Raw genomic sequence first — 16343 nt, forward strand, 5'->3', positions numbered from 1 at the left:
AATATCAGGTGGTGCTCAGTAACCTCCATAGGCACTGTCTGGGCAGAAGACAGGAGGGGCCGGGAGCAGAGGGCACCAGGGCCTTGCAGGGTAGGGTTTCAGGTCTTGAGAACAGACCACGGGGTAGCCCATGGGCAGGGGACTTCACCAGCTGATCTAACGGGCTGCCCTCTCTGGGCCAGGGCTGGGTTCAGAATGGCAGCCCCCTGCCTCCACTCCAGCTCTTGCCCTTTGCTTCTTGTCAGCCAGCTTAAGAGTGGGTTTCTGTCTCGAAGGCAGGGAAGAGGGCTCTCCGCTACACAACACTGCCTTCCCTCCAGTCTTCAGGGACCCCTGAGCTTGCTGCGGAGCTGGAAGACAGCAGAGAAGAGGAAGGGAATTCACGCGAGAAATCAGAGGAAGCATGTCAAGTGTCTGCTGGACGAAGAGCCCAGCAAGAGAGGGAATGACAGGAGGCTGCACAGGAGGGCAGAAGGAGCTCATAGACCCAACGGCCAGAGGGGGCTGGGGAAGCTTGCACACCCAATGACCACAGGGCAGAGGGAGCTCACAGACCTAGTGACCAGAGGGCTGGGGAGCTCACACACCCAACGGTCAGAGGGAGCTGGGGAAGCTTGCACACCCAATGACCACAGGGCTGAGGGAGCTCACAGACCTAGTGACCAGAGGGCTGGGGAGCTCACACACCCAACGGTCAGAGGGAGCTGGGGAAGCTTGCACACCCAATGACCACAGGGCTGAGGGAGCTCACACACTCAACGGCCACAGGGGGCTGGGGAAGACTGCACATCCAACGACTATAGGGCAGAGAGAGCTCACAGACCTAGTGACCACAGGGCTGGGGAGCTCAGACACCTAGTAACTAGCTTCTCACCAGTGGTACACCCTGCCCTGAGCAGGAGGCAGAGAGGAAGAGTCTAGAAGGCTGCCAGCAGTCCTGGAGCATCCTCTTGGCAGGACAGAAGCGGTCAGGGGACCCAGGGCATTGTGGAGGCAGGAAGGACAGAGGATCTCCAGGTGGCCAGTTTTGGTACCTCTGAGTCTGGTGTGGCCTTGTAGAGGAGACAACCCTTCACTGTTCCCAAGTCCTCACTCTACAGAAAACGAATCAGGAAAATACACATCCCCAGTGGGGCTGAACTTCACAGCTAGGGGTGGGGGGCTCAGGCTTACACCTGGCACAAGCCCTCTTCTAAACGGCGTCCTCTGAACATTCCCAGCCTGGCCTGGATGGAGCCTCCTGGATATCCTCCTCCAATTGGACCATATCCCATGTTTTGGCTTCTAATCCATGAGCACGTCCCTCCTTGGTCAAAACTCCTCAGTGGGTCCCCATCGCCTGGAGGGAAGACCTAGACTCCTGCACGTGGAAGCAAGCCCCCCTCCACCGCCCCCCCACCCCGCCGGCACAGTCCAGCCACCTTGAACCATGCCTAGTTCCTGGAAGCCCATGATGCTCCCTGTGGTCCGCTGGTGAAATCCTGCTCACTGTGCAAACCTCCTCTGGGAAGCCTTCCTGACTCCCCCGGGAAGACCACGCCCACAGCCTTGGTTGTGTGCTTAATATTCATATTAATCCTGGCTGAGATTTATCACCTGCTTAGCTCCAGCCAGGTTCTGTTCTAATCACAGCACTGCAAAGCCTCTGCCCCTGCGGCCCACCTGGGCTGCAGTCCTCGGTGATGGAACAGCCGTAAAGATGAGGTGCTCTTCCCGTGAGCAGCTGTTGGGGCCCTGGCAGAGTGGGACACAGTGAGTCTGTCCCATTTCCTGCCAGGATGGGCAGCGGGGCAAAGGCCAGCCTGGGAGTCAGAGACCTGGGGGCTCCTCCCAGCTCAGTGGTAACCCTCCGGGCCCTGCAATCTGTGGAGTAGCCCCACCTCTCAGAAGCTCACTTCATCTATCTACAAAATGGGATATGCAGCTCCACCTGTCAGATCACAAGGATGCATACTTTGCATCTCACTACATAAAATGATCCACCAGTGATTCCCCAAACTTCACAGGGTTCTACTTCTCCTTCCCTCCATCTGCAAAGAGCGGGCTGCTGTCACAATTTCAGTAACACTATCACTTTAGCGTCTACCACGTGTCATATATTGGATGTATTTGATCTTTGCGACACCCAACAAGGTAACGATTACACTGCTCTCTGGTAAAGAAAATGAGTGGTCCTGTTACAGCCCAACAATGAGGAGCAGGGCTAGGGTGGAAGCCCAGGACTCCAGAGCACTAAGTGATGGGGTTGAAGGAGGAGCTGGGGCGGGGTCAAGAAGCCGGCTTGGTCTGGTGGGGACACTGCATACCCCCTTAGGTGCTGGCCCCTTCCCAGCCCTTCCTGCTTACAACCCACCCACCTGGCTAAAGACGAAAGTGTCCTGGAGTAGGAGTACCTGGGAGCTGTCACCTGTTCTGTTGTCTTCATCATAGGTCCTCTCTGTGTGGAATAAACACCTGCTAGCGGGAAGGGCAGGACAGCCCCATCCCTGTTGCCTGGCAACAAGAGCCAAACACATCATCAAAGATGAGCCAGAGCACCCTGGGAGCACACCCAGAAGGGATAGGCCCAGGTAGGGGGGCCAAGAATGCCTCCCAGGAGAAGGGGTAGCAGGCTGGGGAGGACCCTGCACTGGGGCCCACCCAGGGAAGTTCTGGGGGACACAGGTGACAGAGACCCTGATCCCTGCAGCCCCTCTAACCCCTCTAGCCAGCAGTGCCGTCTCCAGGCTGGGACTGCTACTAGCTTGGCATCATACTCTGAGCTGGTGCCGAATTATAGAACCAGATTCAGAGCTCCACTGGCCCAAGCAGTCACCCCATCCAGTAGCCTCCAGGGACACTTTGAGAAGGCCAGAGATGGGCTGGGGCTTATCCAACCACACAGCCAGCTGGTGGCAGACTCGGGACAGAGTCAGGGTCTCCAGGGCCCTGACATCGCCAGGCCTGGAGGGAAGATGAGGCCAGGGGAAGGACTACCCCAGAGCAGGTGGGAACCAGCGACTCGGTCTGAATGGTGCTCCCCTTCCTAGTAATTAGTTCTCAACAAGAACCTGGGTAGTATCTTTCCTCCATGGGAGGGGGCCAAGGGGTGACTTGGGAGGACTTCAGCTGCCCCCATGTTCTCTAACAACCAACTCCCTTCAAACCACCCCAGATTAGCAGTTCATTCCGTGTAAGAATGGAGCGCCTGCCATGCAATCCCAGCTCCATCAGACTCCCACACAGAGACCCTGCTTCCTGCCTAGAACCCGCTGCCCTCCTCCCTGCTCGGGGCCTCAGCACCCTCGCCAGCCTAGGGGCATCAAAGGGCTCCTCCCACCCACCGTTGTACTGCAATCTGCTGACTCCTCCTCAGCAAACAGCTTGGCACCTAAGTCCTAAGCAGCATTTACGGCAGACCTCGTGTCCAGGAGGCCTCAGCGCTGTGTCTCCTCCTCCCCACTCCCCGGCCTGAGCCTGCCTTTGAGGCACAAGGCCTAACAGATTACTACGTTTCTCATAGTCATCTGGGTTCGAATTCCAGCCTGCCACACTAGCAGTGAGTCCTTGGGCATGACCGACTCTCACTGAGCCTTTGGCTCCTGACCTGCAAAATGGGGAGAATCTTGCATCTGTCTCAGGGTGCTGGGAAGATACAAAGTGCCCCGTGCGGAGCCTCGGGCACAGTGGGTGTTCCTAACTGCTATCTGAGGTTACCTGGAGGAAGGACACATGTCAACCCAAGAGGGTCCGCTCCATTTCCCAGGAAGGGCAGGCTTGTTCTGGACCCCTCCCCAACCATCCTCCTTTCCAAGCCCCTAGAATGATGGATTCTTCCTAGGTGTGGATGTGACCGAGCCACTCCCCAGCTAAGGATCCTCCACCAGTTCCCCATTTCCCTCAGAATGACGTCCCAGCTCATGGCCGAGCCAGCCTCTGTGACTTGCCTTCACCGCATCTTCAGCCACAGGGGAAAGTGGGTGAGCCGGTTACCCCAATACTGGAAGCCTCTTTCTCTGGGGAAACACGGCTAAGGCAACACATCCCTTCCTCGACTGTCCAGGCCCCAGGAGAAAATTGTGGTCTGCAGCATAGAATGCAAATGGCTGAAGTCTTCCTCTGTCCCCCGCCCATGGCACCTGCTGGGGATCCAGGCTGCCAGTCTTCTCATGCATTTCCTGGAAGCAAACTTTGCTTTAAAGGCTCGCTTCTGCCCTTAGGGGTGAGGTATCATCTGCTCTCTCCTGGACCCCAGCCTGTCCCTTGGGTATGTCACCACCTGGGAACAGGTGGTACCTGGCCCAGAACACATGGTTGAGTCACTTGGGCTCCCACTGGTCCTGTTACCAAGAGACCAGGATAAATATGCTTTTCTACTAAAAATAAGTCACTTTATTAAAATGATACAATAGTCACAGCAGCTAACATTTACTTTTAAAAAACATTCCACTTAGTTTAGGGCAAAAGTTACAGAAAGAATAGGGAACTGGAAATTTCAAGGCTCAAGATACGGAAAAGAACCTTAGGAGTCCTTGGGCCTTACGAACCTTCACCCTTCCTGTTCCAGGAAGCAGAGACTGGTCTGCCATCTCAGTCCCCTCAGGGCTTACGTCCCCAGGCCCCGCCTGCAGCCACTTCCCAGCAGCCTGTCTTTTTGGCTCTAACAACAGCTGCCCATCTCAGGGTGTGCCTGGTACTTCTCCCTGGCAACCTCCCCATCTTCCCTTGCCTGTGGTGAGAAATGGAAGAGGATGACAGACAGACGGACAGTTGAGGACACGCCCAGCACAGTTTTTCCAGTAGTCCGGCCCTGATCTTATGAATTCTGCTGTTCCACCTGACCTTCCCTCACCTTCCTCAATGGTTCTGTCCAACAACTTCTCTAAATTATTTATACTGAGACCAGACAGCCCTCACATTCAATGGTTCATTCATTCAGCAACAGTGGAAGACACGCGGTGGGGAGGACAGGGACACTGAGCCTGGATGGGACACAGATGGTACCAGCCTCAGGCCTGCCCTGGGCGAGTCCGCAGTGTCAGAGCAACACCTATAAGGATAAATATTCATGGGCTGACTTCAGGGATGTCACAAGTAACAAAAGGACAATGAGGTTATTTTGTTATATTTTAATGGGACTCAATTTGGGGGCTGCAAATGATAATGATAATGAGATCATGCAAAAGATGGTCATTACAATTATATCCGCACAACCAGGACACAGTCTAACACTCTCTTTTGTCTGTTCTGGTTATTTCTCCTGCATCTATCCTCAGCACTGAGGGTGCCACTCTTCTCTTATACCAAGGGCAGGTTAATTCTCATCTTGGGGTCTGTCTGGCTGGCGCTCTCTCTCACCTCACGCACTCCTCTTTAAATAAAGCAAAGGTTCTGGGTCTGTACCCAACATCCAAGGTTCTCCCACTCATTCCAGCCACTGAGGAAGGGAGAAAAATTGGAAGGAGAGAAGCAAGACCGAGCAGCTGAGGCCCAGAGCAGCCCAGTGATCTCAAAGTGAGCTCTGGCAACCTCGGGTTCCAATGAGTCCTCTCTTTCCCACCTCTGCTGGCCTTGCTGCTTTCCTATATTTCTTCAGAGATGGGGACGGGGCTGGGGGTGCCATAGGGTTCTTCAAGATGAACTGTGAGCTGGGCATGGCCAAGGCTAAGTGAGCCAGTCCTCTGTGGAAGATTCTCAAGTACTGCTGGTAAAAGTCTTCTCTCCTGAGAAGGCAGCAGGTGTCAGGATGAAGAAGCCTATCTCAAAGCCGCCTTGACTCCCTTCCCTTTTAATCTACTGATGGGCCATCAGCAAATATCACATAGCAAAGATAATCTCATCATTTTCCAATCCAGATATTTAATGAGCACAAACCTCCTGCAGATGACGAGGGAAAAAGATGACTCAGATCTGGGCTTAAGTGCTGAAATTCACCCTGAAGGGGCTTAAAATTCAGTTAGGGTTTCTGTACCTAAAAAAGTTAATAAACGCTTAAAAATCTTGAGTACCTAAGACAACAGAGAGGTCATGGGGCAGTGTGTGATTGTTCTTAAAGAAAAGCTCAGAAAAAAACAAAGCTATGCCACGGTGAGTGCCCACATGGGCACGGCAGAGCGAGCGGGTCTGGGGGTGGGGTGGGGAGGAGAACCTTCTGGGATGGGCTTCAGGCACAATCACCAGCCAGCCAAGGGCTCCCTGTGTGCTTATGGGAGGTGTGGGTGGTGGGAGGGCAGGGGTCAGGCTGGGCCAGGCCATGGGGGGTGAAGGGTGAGCCCTCCAGGCAGTGGGGGGCCACTGAATGCTCCTTAACCTGGAGGAATGGGCCAAAAGTGGGGGGAAAGCCCCTTCTCAGTGAAAGCAAGCCAGACACCAGTCACCCTGTCTTCTTGCTACCCACCCCTGGAGCCTGGAGAACAGATAAAGCTCCCGGAGAGAGTGGGCCCCTTGCAAGACCTCATCCCTGCATTCAGCCCAAAGAAGCAGCACCAGCTGGTTGCCTACAGAAGCATCTCCTCCTCTGAAGCCTTTAGAGCCATCTCTGGCACCTGCCCCCAAAGGTGGGTAGGATGCCCTGCTAAGTGCTTCTACAGCAACTGTTCCTCCCTCGTCACAGCTCGCCCAGACCTTTACTGTAATTCTGCTCACAAATGCCTGTACTCCCCAGTGGACCATAAGTTCCATGAGGCAGGGATACACTCAAAGATCTGATTAAATAAATGAACGGATGATGGAAGGAGGAAGGGAGAGAGGGATGCGGGGGAGAGAGGGAGGGATGACTGAACAAATGACTAAGCGACCAAAGGGCAGCTGCATGCAGGGTCACTGTGCTGCACAACTCCAGGGACGTCATTCACATCGTGCTTGATGTGGATGGCACCTCCAGCAGCACAACTGCCAGGGACAGGATGGGAGGTGGCTGGTCAGAGGGAGATGCTGGCCGGCTGGCCTCATCCTGGGAAAGCAGACCAAACTTGTGTCCATCAGTCTTCCTGCTTCGACTGGAGGAGTCCCAGGGAAAGGAGATCAGGAGAGGCCAGAGTTCAGCAGACAATCCCACATCCCCCTCCCCACCACCCCCGGGCTGTGCCTCGTAAAGGCTGAGCCCCCAGAGAATGCCATCGGAACTCAGGAGGAAGACGTATGCCCAGAGGCCTGCTCTCCTTCCTTCGACACCTGCTCGTGGCTGCCTTCTCTGGCTGCCACCAACTGCCGCAGTTGGGACTGGTGTCCATTACTCCCCTGTATCCCCCACTGCTGCCATTAGCACAAGGCCATGGCCGACAGGCCCAGAGACAGCCATCTGAGCACTAGCAGGACTGCACAGCCTTCCTACCGCAGGAAATCCTTCATCCTGGGTCCACAGCACCCTCCCCACAATGCCATCCCCTGCCAGGCTGACACCGTCGGCCAGCCTGTATTCCATGGTCCAGGGGACAGCAGTCATTCTGCTGCCAAGAGGGGGCTGGAGGTGTTCTCTCTGGAGTGGCTCCTCAATGGCTTCCCACTCAAACCACGTCCTGTTACCTTTGAAGGCCTGATGCCCAGCCCCGTGGAATTATCTGGCCCAGGGCATCCTCCTCATCACTGGGCTTCAGGCTGGTACTCTTTTTGGGAATCTAGCTGTCCTCACCTAATGGCCTAAGGAGATGTCACCACTATGCCAGGCACAGGAAACAAGAGAAGGCCGCATCCCTCCAGCTTCTTCCCCGGGCCTTTCTAGGGGACTCAGCTCACACAGGCAAGCCCATGATGCTCTAGAAGGCTCTGTCAAGCTCAGCTGGCCCAAGTCCCCCACATACAGAAGGTAAGGGACCTCCAAAGTCACACAAAGAGGGAGAGCCAGGGTGGGGGTGATGGCCAGACCTCAGGGGCTCCCTCCACTGCAGAGGCTGCAGTGGCACAAAGGACCAACACATGCACAACGCTGTACAGGCAAGACGGAAGCAGCAGTGGCAACAGCAATTCCCCAGCCTATCAGGATACACACGTCCCCTACCTAACTCAGGGACCCCAAAAGCGCTGTAAAATCCAAGGTAAAGAGCCGACTAATGACACATCCAAGTGGAAGGAAGCTTGTCAGGGCCCTAGGGTTCCCTGCCAGAAGGGACCAGAGTGGCCAATAGCCAATCTCTCTGATGGCAGAGCCTTTCATCCCTAATGACCGTGTTCCAAGGGCCCACAAACCCTGCCCCCAATCAACTAGCCCAGCATTGCCCCAGGTCACCCAAACCAGTCACAAGCCTGGCCAGAGAGGAGCAACCCTCACCTCCTCTCAGGAAGACACCCCAAGTCTTGGTTTCACCAATTCAAGGTCATCTTATTTCCCAATGACACGTTAGTGACTGGGAACAGGAGATGTGAGTTCCAGCCCCAAAAGTGTTGACAACTCACAATGGGACACTGGGCAAGTCCTGACCATCCCTGGGGCTCAGACTTCTCATCTAAACATGCCAGGGAGGTGCGTGCTCCATCGCTGAGGACTTAAGGTCTCATCTCTGTGATTTTACGGGCAAAGGGGGTTTGCAGAGCTCAGCCCATCAGGAATTCTGAGGGAGCCCAGAATTTTCACTCAAACTCACCAGAGACATTTTCCTCATGAAACCCCGGGTCCTTCACTGAAGCATGTTCAGACGTGGAATAAATGGATGTCTACTGAGAACCTACCAGGGTCCAGGTCCTCTGAGAGGCACTGGGGAAACGCGAAGGAGGAGGAGAATTGCCCTCAGCAACCATTTTATCAAGACAGAAACTGAGGCTCAGAGAGGCCTCGAAATCCACACAAGGCAGCACAGCTAGGAATTCAACTCCAGGCTGCCTGATCCCTGGAGAGTCCTCTCCCAGGGCTCCAGGCCCAGTAAGATTAGCAATGGGATGTGAAGACCCCCGAAATCCCTCAGGCAAGGGAAGAGTGAGCTCTGAAACTGGGATCTATTAAGATCAGAAACTCAGAGTCCAGGACACAGGGCTGGCTGAGTTGACCTTGTTCTGAATTGCCCAGCCTGGCCCCAGGACCCATCCCTATGTCAGGGCCCGACCACCTCCTGACACCCTTCTCTAAACCATCCATCTCAGGTGATGTGCAGGAGCAGAGAGGAGACTGCCAGGTGACTGCACATAGGCACACACCATGAGAGCACTGTCCCCTGAGCCCACCAGGTTCTCCCAAAGTTGCCTGTGTCCTGGGCCCTTGTACAGACAGGTGCCAAACCAGGTGAACTGGACCAGTCTGTAGAGATAGAGCCTGGGGGGGCTCCTGCCCCCAGGGACGGCCTCCTCCCGGAAGGAGGTGGTCAGGGCCCAGTCTGCCACCTGCAGCCCCAGGTAAGAGGCCTCTGGAGGGATGCTCTGAGAACCACGCCTTTCTACAGGTGTCAGAGGGGTCCATGCTCTTCAGTCTTGTCTCTCCACCTAAGGGCCAACCTGGGTTTCAGAGACGCTTTCCCCGGGGAAGCTGCTGGGCTGCAGGGAAGCCATTTGTCTCTCCCTCCCCCCTCCCCTGGCCGGCTGCCACAGTGACCTCCCCTCCCCCAAGAAGGGCGGTGAGCTGGAAGGTGGGGGTGGGAAGAATCCACCGCCAACGCTCTTGGGAGCGGTGGTGGGAAGCCAGGCAGGGCGTGTCGCCTGGTCCTTTCTCTGCCCAGCGCCTGGCTTCATGGCCTCTTGGTACGAAGCACCCCTGTACCGTCCCCCAAATCTACTTCGCATTGGGGAACCCTCGCTGTCATCGCCCATAGCCCCAAACAGGCTAAGACACGCCGGCGAAGGGCAGCGGGTCTAGAACCTTCTGTGCTCAGTCGCACGTAAGCCAGGGGAGGTAGGCGCCCTGCTCCCCCAGGCCTGCAGCCGCTCTTCCCAGAGGAGACAGGTGCGGGTCCTCCCCTCGCGGCCGTCTGCCCCAGGGCCTGGACGAGACCGCAATTGCGCACGGTTCCGGGCAGGGGCCGCAGGGAGCCCCTCCGGTGCACCCGGGTGGGGGCGGCCAGACGCCAGCCCCGCCTCGTTCTCCGAAGAGGGGCGCCCGTCCTTCCCCCGACCCCGCCACCTGCGCGGTCGCCCGCAGCCGGTGCCGCAGTGCGAGCGAGCCAGCGAGCCCGGCGCCTTCACGCTTCGGCCGGCGCCGCCGAGTCAGCCGCCGCCCTCCCACCTCCCGGCCGCGCCGCACCTGCACCCGCACCCCAGGCCCCCACCCCAGATCCCACCCTCACCCCCACCTCTGGCCCCAGCGCCTACCCGGTCCTTACCATGAGCCCCTCCCATGCCCGGCCCCGCCCGAACCGGCCCCGACCTCCACATCCCCATCCCTCCCCTCCACCCGGGCAGGGACGGGCCTTTATCAACCAGGGCTGGGGGTCCCAATGGGGTGGATGATTTGGCGGCGGGGGTCGACTCGGTGCCCAGCCAAGAGAATAAGCGGGGTACTTACCGCTCTGCTCCCCCAGGAACACCAACTTGAATTTTCTCAGTGGGTTCCCAAAATCTCCCCCTGCGGACATGGTGCTGGTAGCCGGGGCCGGGAGAGGAGGAGGAGGAAAAGCGAAGGAGCAGGGAGGGGAGAGGAGGAGGGCGAGGGGAGGCGGCCGGCGGTGCGGGAGCCGAAGGGGGAAGGGCGGGCTGCGCGCGTCCCTGACTCCCCAGCTGCGTCCCGGCCCCGGCCTGCGGCTGCGTGTCCGGCGGCGAAGGAGGAGCAGGAGGAGGCGGAGGAGGAGGAAGGCTGGGCTGGGCTGGGCTGCTGCGGGCGGCGCTCGCTGCGGGGCGAGGGGCGCGCTCTGGACGCCCGAGGCGCGGCGCGGACAGCGAGGCGCGGGCGGAGCGGGGCGCAGGGACGGCGCGGGGCGGAGGAGCGCTCTCCCGAGCCGCGCGACTCGCCCCCTCCCGCCTCCCTCCTGCGCCGGCGCCTGCGCTCTGCGCGCTCCCCAGCCTCTGATGTCATGCGGGGCCCACGGCGCTGCGGGGCTGGGGGGCGTCCGCCCGCCCACCCCGAGCCCGCACTCGGGCGGGAGAGAACGGCCTTGCCTTCCCTCCGAGAGGACCCCCGATCGGGCGGTCTCTCGTTGCCCCTCTGCGTCTGTCTTCTCCACTCTGCCCCTCCTTTGAATCCAGAAAAATGACATGAAATTGTCTGGGGACATTTGTTTCTGGTGTCTTAAAACCTAGATGCCACCCCTTCCTCCACCTCCCGCGACGCCGATGCACAGCATAGCCGAGGAGGTGGGGGAGAGCCAGGGTGTGATGTACCATGTGGGCATAGACGGCTTAACTGTCACCCCGTGTGGCCTCTGGCTCGCCCTCCCCCCTTAGGCCCAGATCCCTCCTCTGGGCATCTCTGTGGGATCATAGGTGTCCCCTCAGGTCAGCAAAACAGGAGGACCAGTGCAGGGCGCGCCTGCCTCAAGCCAACCACTGCTACACATGATTTTATCTTAAATTTGCTGCCCCATGGGAGGGAAGAAGCAATGACCGCGGAATATCAGCGTGGCCGGCTCCCGGACAGTGTCCTGGGTTCTTTGACCCTGGGGCCACCAGGCTGACAAGGGCGCTGCTTGCCCTGGCAATTAGGTGTATCTGGACTACGAGCTGGTGGAGGACAGGACGGCAACCTCCCTTTTGCCTCCCTGTTCACCTGACCCATTGAGGCACACAGACTAAGCTGTGAGTGGGTGAGAGCAAGGAGCAGATGCCAAGCGTTAGCAGCTCTCCAGGGACAGCCTGAGCATAAGGCATTCTGGTTAATGGAGGTTTTACAAAGCTGCTTCTTACTGTCCTACCATCACATGATCTTGTTCTTTAATGTTCAATGAACATTTATTTGGGATTATAACTCAAACGTTTGGGAACAAGCTCTGTGTGTGTGTGTGTGTGTGTGTGTGTGTGTGTGTGTTTATACAGAGAGACAGAGGGGTGACAAGCAACCTTCATCACCAGCGTTTTTCCAGGGGACGTTTGTTCCCCTCTTTCTGACTTACAAGGCGTGCTTAGGATGTCTTCCTGCCTGTCTCCCTGTGTCATTTACCTGGAGTCTCTCTCTCTCCCATTGCTTGTTAAAAACCAGAGTGAGCTCCATGAAAGCAAGAGTTGAGGCTCCGCTACAGGATCCCAAGGACCTAGCTGAGAGCCTGGCAGATAGTTGTTGAATGTTTGAATGAACGTCTAGAACCCCAATCAGAACAACTGTCCTGTTTCTCAGTCACCTTGGGTTTGGAGCCCCAGGGATTGTAGGTCATCACTCTGGAATGTCTACCCCACCATGCCTAGCATCGGACTCAGGGTCACCCTCCAAACTCCCACTCTCCTTTTGCTCTGGAGTCCTTGATCTCTCAGGAAACCTCGTTCAGCACGGGGTTGAAGGAAACTCTAGAAGGAGAGGAGACTCCCAAGCTTCCTGCGTCTATGAGTGGTCCCTTCTCTGAAGAGCCAGGGGGGTTATGATCAAGGCACCCAACCAGTCGACACTCCTCCAACCTGTACGTTCTCAACACCTGGGGCTGTATTCCTGTATCCTGTCATTCTGTCCTGAGGACATCATTGGTGGCAAGACAAAGCAGTTGAGGCATGACAGAGAGAGTATCATCTTTTAGGTAAGCCTGGGCAAGTCCTGAACCTTCTCTGATCATCTGGTGCTCCACACACAAGGTGATATGGCCGTAGGGGAGGTAGGGATGGAACACGGGCTCCTCTGGGCACCTCTAAGCCCCTAAGTCATCCTGCGGTGCTTAGCAGACCCAGCTGGGTTGACTATGGGCCAGGATACCTTGTGGGACTCTGCCAGGATTCTTCCAGATCAAATGACAAAAACCCAACGCCACCTACTTTAAGCGCAGCGACATGGGCTGGCTCATATAGCTGGAGCAGATATTGGCGTTGCTCACAGAATGTGGTCATCATGCTGTGCTGTGGAAATCAGAATCTGCTCAGTTCCATGTCCCTCTCTTTCCCCACCATTTGTCATTTCTTTTCTCCCCTTATTTTGGGCCTTGCCCTGGAACAGACAGGCTTTCTCCAGGTGGCAAAAAAATATGAAATATGGCACTGTGACCCTCAGTTTGGCAACCCCACTGGAATGAGTTTCTTCCACATGGCACCTTTGTGTTCCATTCTTTAAAATCATGTAAAGCTTCCTGCTGAGTACGCATATGTAAGTTGTAAAGAAAACCCATCGTTTTGAACACCCATTTACCCTCCACCCAGCTGGAGAAACCAAACGTTGTAATGCTTTCAAGGCCTCCAGTTGTTTCCCTCCCCTGCACTCCCTTCCTCTCCTCCCTTCCCAATGCAGAAATCCAGAACCCTGGCTTTTCTTTGAGTTTTATCACATTTGGATATGTCCTTCAACAATACTTTGTTTTGTTTGCATCTTTTGAACTTTACATAAGGTATCAAGCCGTATATTCTCTCCTATGACTTGCATTTTTCTTAACATTGTGTTCCTAAGATGGGTCTGTTGATGCATATAGTAGCAGTTTTTCATTTTCATTGTTGTTTAGTATTCCACTGTATGCTCCAATTTTTAAATCATTTTCAGTTAAATGTGTCCCATTAAAAATTTTTTTAACTTGAAATAATTTTAGATTCACAGTGATAACATCTTACATAGCCAGAGTACGTTAGTAAAACCAGGAAATTAACATTGGAAAATGTACCCAGCTTTCTTTCTGCTATTACCAACCGTTCTGCTATGAACATGCCTTACATGCCTTCTGAGGCACCTCAAGTTTTTCCAAGATATGTATGGAGCGGATAAATTGTGATGTAGAACCAAATAAATGTTTAATTTTATGCCAAACTGTGTTCCAAAGATAGTCCTCAAGTCATATAGTTCTATATCTGCACCTGTATTTTTAATTTTCTTCAAGAAAGTCTTGGCTATTCTCAGCCCTTTGCTGTTATATACACTTTTTAAATGGAACTTTATTTTGAGATCATTGCAGATTCATAGGCAGTTGTAAGAAATAAGACATATCCTGTGTATCATTTATCCAGATTTTCCCAATGGTAACATCTTTCAAAGCTAAATGCAGTATCACAACCAGGATATTGTCATTGATACAGTCAACATACAGAACGTCTCCATCACCAGGAGGATTTCCTTTTACAGCCACACCCACTTTCCTCCTGCCCCACCCCCTTCCTAACCTCAGGCGACCACTAAACTGATCGTTTCGATAATCTTGACATTTCAAGACTGTTATATAAGTGGAATTATCTAGTATGTACCATTTTGGGATTGGCCTTTTCCACTCAGCATAATTCTATGGAGATTCATCCAGGTTCGATGTATCAGTAGTTGGCTCCCATTTACTGCTGAGTGATAGTCCATTGCATGGGTCAGCAGAGTTTGCTTAACTATTCACCCATTGAAGGGCATCTGGGTTATTGCTGGGTTTTGGCTATTACAAATAGAATGTCTGCGAACAATTGTCTACAGGTTTTTCTGAACATGAGTTTTTGTTTCTCTGGGATACATGCCCAGGAGTGCAGTTGCTGGGTTATATGGCAGCTACATGTTTCGTTTTTTTAAAGGAACTGCCAAACTATTTTCCAGAGTGGCCATACAACTTTACATTCCTGCCAGCAACGTATGAGGGACTCCATCTCTCCAGCATCTCTCTATCTCATCCTCACCAGCATTTGGTTTTGTCACCGTTTATTTATTTTTTGAGCCATTCTGAGAGGTATGTAGTGATGTGTCATGGTGGTTTTAATCTGCATTTCTTTGATGGCTGTGATGCTGAACATCTTTTCATGTGCTCATTTGTCATCTGTATGTCCTCTTTGGTGAAATATCTGTTCATGTCTTTTGCCCATTTTTTAATTGGATTGTTTGTTTTTTATTGTTCAGTTTTGAGATTTCTCTATATATTGTAGATACTAGTCCTTTGTCAAGTATGCAGTTTGCAAATATTTTCTCCCACTCTGCAGCTTTTCTTTTTGTCCTCTTAACAGGGTTTTTTGCAGAGTAAAAGTTTTTCATTTTGATGAAGCCATCTTATTGATTTTTCCTTTTACGAATCTTTTAGTGCTATGTCTAAGAACTCTTCACTAAGCCTTAAGTCCCAAAGATTTTTCTCCTATGTTTTTTCTAAAAGTTTTAAAATAGGTTTACGTTTTACATTTCAGTCCATGATCCAGTTTGAATTAAATTTGCATGAGGTATGAGACTTAAGCTGGAGGTTCTTTTCTTGCCTATAGATGTCCAGTTGCTTCAGCACCATTTTTTGGAAAGGCTATCTTTTCTCTATTGAATTGCTTTTGCACCTTTGTCAGAAATCAGCTGGGCCTTGTTACTGTGGGGAAGGGGTGGATGTCCAGACTCCCCACGTGATCTTCACTGACCCTGCAGGGAGGAGACCTTGGTACTGCCCAGTGGGGATAAAAGGCCCAGCTCCCATCTTGGCCATCTCTGACACCCCATCCCAGCTGGAGGGTTGAGGCACGCTGGTACAGCTTGCTGGTGGTGCGAGTCTATACCGCTGCTTGGACTTTGCTGGGGTAGGTAGGTAGTGGGGGTACCTCACAGTTTTCTCTGTGGTGTTTGGCTGGAGTAGAACAATTATTGTCTAAAAGTTTCCTGTCTTGCTAAGCTGCTCTTTTGACTAGAGAAAGCAAGTCTTATTTGGGGCTTTTTTTGAGTGCTCAGTGGCGTTTCTGAGTCGCCAGGTTCTTCACCTCCGAGTCCAGGACACATGAGTTGAAAAGAAAACCCCACGGAAGGTGTCGCTGTGTCATTCCTTGGGTTCCAAGGTCCAAAGCTGGTTGCCTTCTCTCCACCTCTCAGAGTTTTCTTATGTTTGTTTCATACCTAATATTTAGAATGTTCAGTTGTATTTAGCAGGAGGAACAGAGAAAAATATGTCCACTCTACCTCTCTACCTACATATTTTAATATAAACTTTGATGGAAACTTAATATACATGCATAAAATTAAACAAATCGTAAGTGTACAGCTTAGTGAATTTTTGCAGAGTGAACATATCCATGTAACCACCGTTCAGATCAAGAAAAGGAATATTACCAGTACCCCAGAAGTCTCCATCATGCCCCCTCCCAGTCATGGCACTGCTCCCCCAAGGAAAGAGCTATTCAGGTATCTCACCAGGGATAGATTTTGCCATCTTTGAACTTTGTGTAAGTTGAGTTGCCTCTAGCTTCTTTCATTAAGTGTTGGGTTTTTGAGAGTCACCCATGGTGTTTCTTGTAGTATTAGTTCATTCGTTTTCACAGCTGTGTAGTTCCATTGTGTGACTATATCAGTTTATCTATCCATCTATTGTAGAGGGACATTTGGGTTGTGGCCAGTGTTTGGTTATTACAATATTACTGTTATGAAAGTTCTTGTATATATTTATTTTTGGTGAATATATATACCA

General features: G+C 53.3%; 1 protein-coding gene across 1 annotated transcript in view; it reads right to left on the reverse strand.

Annotated features, from left to right (window-relative positions):
- Positions 1–11052, reverse strand: part of RAB6B (RAB6B, member RAS oncogene family) — a 60340-nt gene extending 49288 nt beyond the window's left edge. Inside the window, exon 1 of the mRNA XM_023620955.2 lies at positions 10403–11052. Within this exon, the coding sequence (XP_023476723.1) occupies positions 10403–10472 (70 nt within the window). The 5' untranslated portion in view covers positions 10473–11052. The remainder of the gene's footprint in view (positions 1–10402) is intronic.
- Between the last annotated feature and the right edge of the window lie 5291 nt (positions 11053–16343).

The sequence above is a fragment of the Equus caballus genome, chromosome 16 (assembly GCF_041296265.1).
Source record: "Equus caballus isolate H_3958 breed thoroughbred chromosome 16, TB-T2T, whole genome shotgun sequence".
NCBI lineage: Eukaryota > Metazoa > Chordata > Mammalia > Perissodactyla > Equidae > Equus > Equus caballus.